A 3,036-nucleotide genomic window follows, 5' to 3' on the forward strand; every position below is an offset into this window, starting at 1 on the left:
GAACCTGTTCGTCGGACACCCGGGCCACATGGTGTCCGAGCGGGAGCTGCGCCGGGCGTGCGGGAAGTTCGGCGTCGTCGAGGAAGGGGACGGCACGACGCCTGCCCGAGGGCAGGGTGCGGCCCGCGCCTTCCTGTTCCGGAGCCTGGACATGGCCCACCGAGCGCAGGCGGCCGCGGCGGGCCGCGGGATCGGCAGGAGCCCCGAGGAGAGCGGGCACGGCAGGGCCAGCCCCACCACGCGCCTCCGGGTGGGCGGCCTGGGACCCGGCACCTCCCTGGCCGCCCTGGCCCGCGAGTTCGACCGCTTTGGAATCATTCGGAGCATTGACCACGTCAAGGGAGATAACTTCGCCTACATCCAGTACGAGAGCCTGGACGCAGCCCGGGTCGCCTGTGCAAAGATGAGGGGCTTTCCTTTGGGGGGGCCACGCCGCAGGCTCCGGGTGGATTTCGCCAAGGCGGAGGAGACGCGGTACCCCCCGCGGTACCCACCCGCACCCCTCCCGGTGGATTATGAGCTTCTCGCGGATGGGTGTACCCGGCGCCCAGCCCTGGATGCGGACCTGCGGGCGCAAGATAAGACCCACCCGTACCTGCACTTAGAGCGGGACCGGACCTTTTTGGAAGGGGACTGGACCGGCCCCAGGAAGGGTGCGGACTGCAGACCCAGCCTGGGGGGCCCGGGCGGCTCGGTGCGCAGCCGCAGTGGGGAGCGCTGGGCCGGGGACCGGGCGCGAGGCCTGTCCAAGCCCTGGGAAGACCGGCCGGAGGACAGCCGCGGGAGGACAGCCCCCTGTGCTTACAAGGAGGGGAGCTGGACCCAGGGCTTTGGGCAGCAGTATGACTGCGAGGGGAGCCACGCTGGCGCAGGGGCCACGGAGTCAGGCAGCGCCTCCCTCAGCGGCGGACGTGGGGCTGCGGAGTGGGGCCACCACCTCCACCGCGAAGCCCCAGAGTCTTTCTACCGGAAGAAGACACGAGAGAGAGAGTGCAGTTATGGGACCCCTGAGGCAGAGCCCCAGCCTCAGGAAGAATCAAAACAGGAGCCCAAAAAGCTGAAGACTCTTTCAGAGTACGCTCAGACGCTGCAGCTGGGTTGGCAGGGGCTTCTAGTGCTGAAAAACAGCTGCTTCCCGATATCTCTGTATGTCCTAGAGGGGGACCAGGGAGTTATCAGTGGACTCCTCAGAGACCAGACTTCCGGGAGCAGGCTGACCCAGCTGAGGATGACACAGCGCCTTCGACTGGACCAGCCCAAGTTCGACGAGGTCACGCGACGCATCGGGCGGGGGAGAGCCCGTGGCTACGCCGTGCTTCTAGCCACACAGTCGGTCTCCAGCGGGCCTGGCACCGAGGGGATGCCCGCCGTGGAGCCAGGCCTGCAGAGGCGACTTCTCAGGAACTTGGTCTCTTACTTGAAGGGGAAGCAGGCTGCAGGGGTGATCAGCCTGCCTGTGGGTGGGCCCAAGGGCAGGCCCTGCGAGGGCATGCTCTACGCCTTCCCGCCCTGCCACTTCTCAGAGCAGTACCTGCAGTCGGCCCTGCAGACCCTGGGCAAGCTGGAAGAGGAACACATGCTGGTCGTGATAGTGACAGGCTCAGCCTAGCCCTGAGCTGCCTTTTCCAGCCCCGGGTCTGTGTCACAAAAGCAGTTACTTTAAAATCGGGTTCCTTTTGGCCTGTTAGTCTGGCTGTTAATCTGTATATATGTCCATTAATTTTATAAGGAATTAGAAAATAAGTAAATGAATCTGAGGCTAGCAAAAAAAGGGGGGAAGGGAAAGAGGAGGAACCAATCGAGATGTGTTAGGTACAATTCCCCACCGTCAATGTAATTTTGTACTGCAAACATGTACTAAGAAAAATTTTTTAAAAATCTGCTTCCTTCTCTACCTGCGTCCTTGGTTTGAATTCTCTGCTGGATTAATTGGGTTCATTCGGTGAGGATGAAAGTTCTGTCCGCAACTAAAACTAAGTTGTTAGATTTTGGGGGGGATTTTGTTAACAGTATTTATTTTTTTTAGGACTCCAAGTATGTTGACTGCTGTATGAGATGGTGTTTGTTGTATTTTTTTTTTTTTTTTTTTTTTTTTTTGGTTTTTCTCTGGTACCAGGAACCGAACTCACGACTTTGCGCTTGCTAGGCAAGCGCTTTGCCGCTGAGCTAAATCCCCAGCCCCTGTTGTATTTTTTGGACTAATGTATGGAAAGTTGTCAATAAACCCTTTGTCAGAGGGTGGATTTCTAATAAAAAGAACTGTAGGGCTTTATTTAGAAAAGAGAAAGGGGAAAATGATAGTGACCCAAGAAAAAATAGATTTATTTTGTTGAGAAGACTATGAACCACGTGTTCTATTTGCTACATTTTTCTGGAAGATGTCCCTGGCTAATTTTATTTATTATTATTATTTTTTATTTTGGTGATTCTAGGGGCTAAACCCAGGGCCTTGGCACTATGCCACCTCCTCATCCCCCCCCCCCCGCTTTTTTGTTTTTTTTCCAGTACGAGGAATCGAACTCACGACCATGCGCTTGCTAGGCCGGCTGAGCTAAGTCCCCAGTGCCTCCTCACCCCTTTTTATTTTTTATTTTGAGACAGCGCTGCACTAAATTGCCCAGGCTGACCCCCAACCCTCAGTCCTGTTGCCTCAGCCTCCTGAGTAGCTAGTATTACAGGTGTGCACCACTGTGCCAAGCTTCCTGGGCAACCTTTAAACATTATCCTGCCATCATTTCTTGGGGGCTTCTCTAGCTGTTCAAATGTAGTGATTGAGAATGGTAGTTGGAGCGGGAGAGAAAGAGTCTTGCTCCTCAGATTGAAAACTCTTTCTCCACTCTCCTCTTTCCGATGTCATTGAGACAAACTCTCTCCAGGTGACACAGCCACCCTGGTTGGAGCGGTGTCACACACATTCGAAGGAACACACCCTTCCCCATCTACACAACCACATCATACCTTTGACTCAGCAGGGGCTTTTCCATGCGCATCCCCACACACACCAGGCCTCGGGCCCCTGGGAACTGTCGTCACACT

At 56.0% G+C, this 3,036-nt stretch overlaps 1 protein-coding gene across 1 annotated transcript in view; it reads left to right on the forward strand.

Moving 5' to 3' along the window:
• LOC102014047 (putative RNA-binding protein 15B) overlaps positions 1-1,894 on the forward strand; it is a 2,467-nt gene extending 573 nt beyond the window's left edge. The window contains exon 2 of the mRNA XM_013512700.1: positions 2-1,894. Within this exon, the coding sequence (XP_013368154.1) occupies positions 2-1,609 (1,608 nt within the window). The 3' untranslated portion in view covers positions 1,610-1,894. The remainder of the gene's footprint in view (position 1) is intronic.
• The last annotated feature ends 1,142 nt before the right edge of the window (positions 1,895-3,036 follow it).

Source organism: Chinchilla lanigera, unplaced genomic scaffold, assembly GCF_000276665.1.
Source record: "Chinchilla lanigera isolate Chin_1 unplaced genomic scaffold, ChiLan1.0 scaffold00016, whole genome shotgun sequence".
Lineage (NCBI taxonomy): Eukaryota > Metazoa > Chordata > Mammalia > Rodentia > Chinchillidae > Chinchilla > Chinchilla lanigera.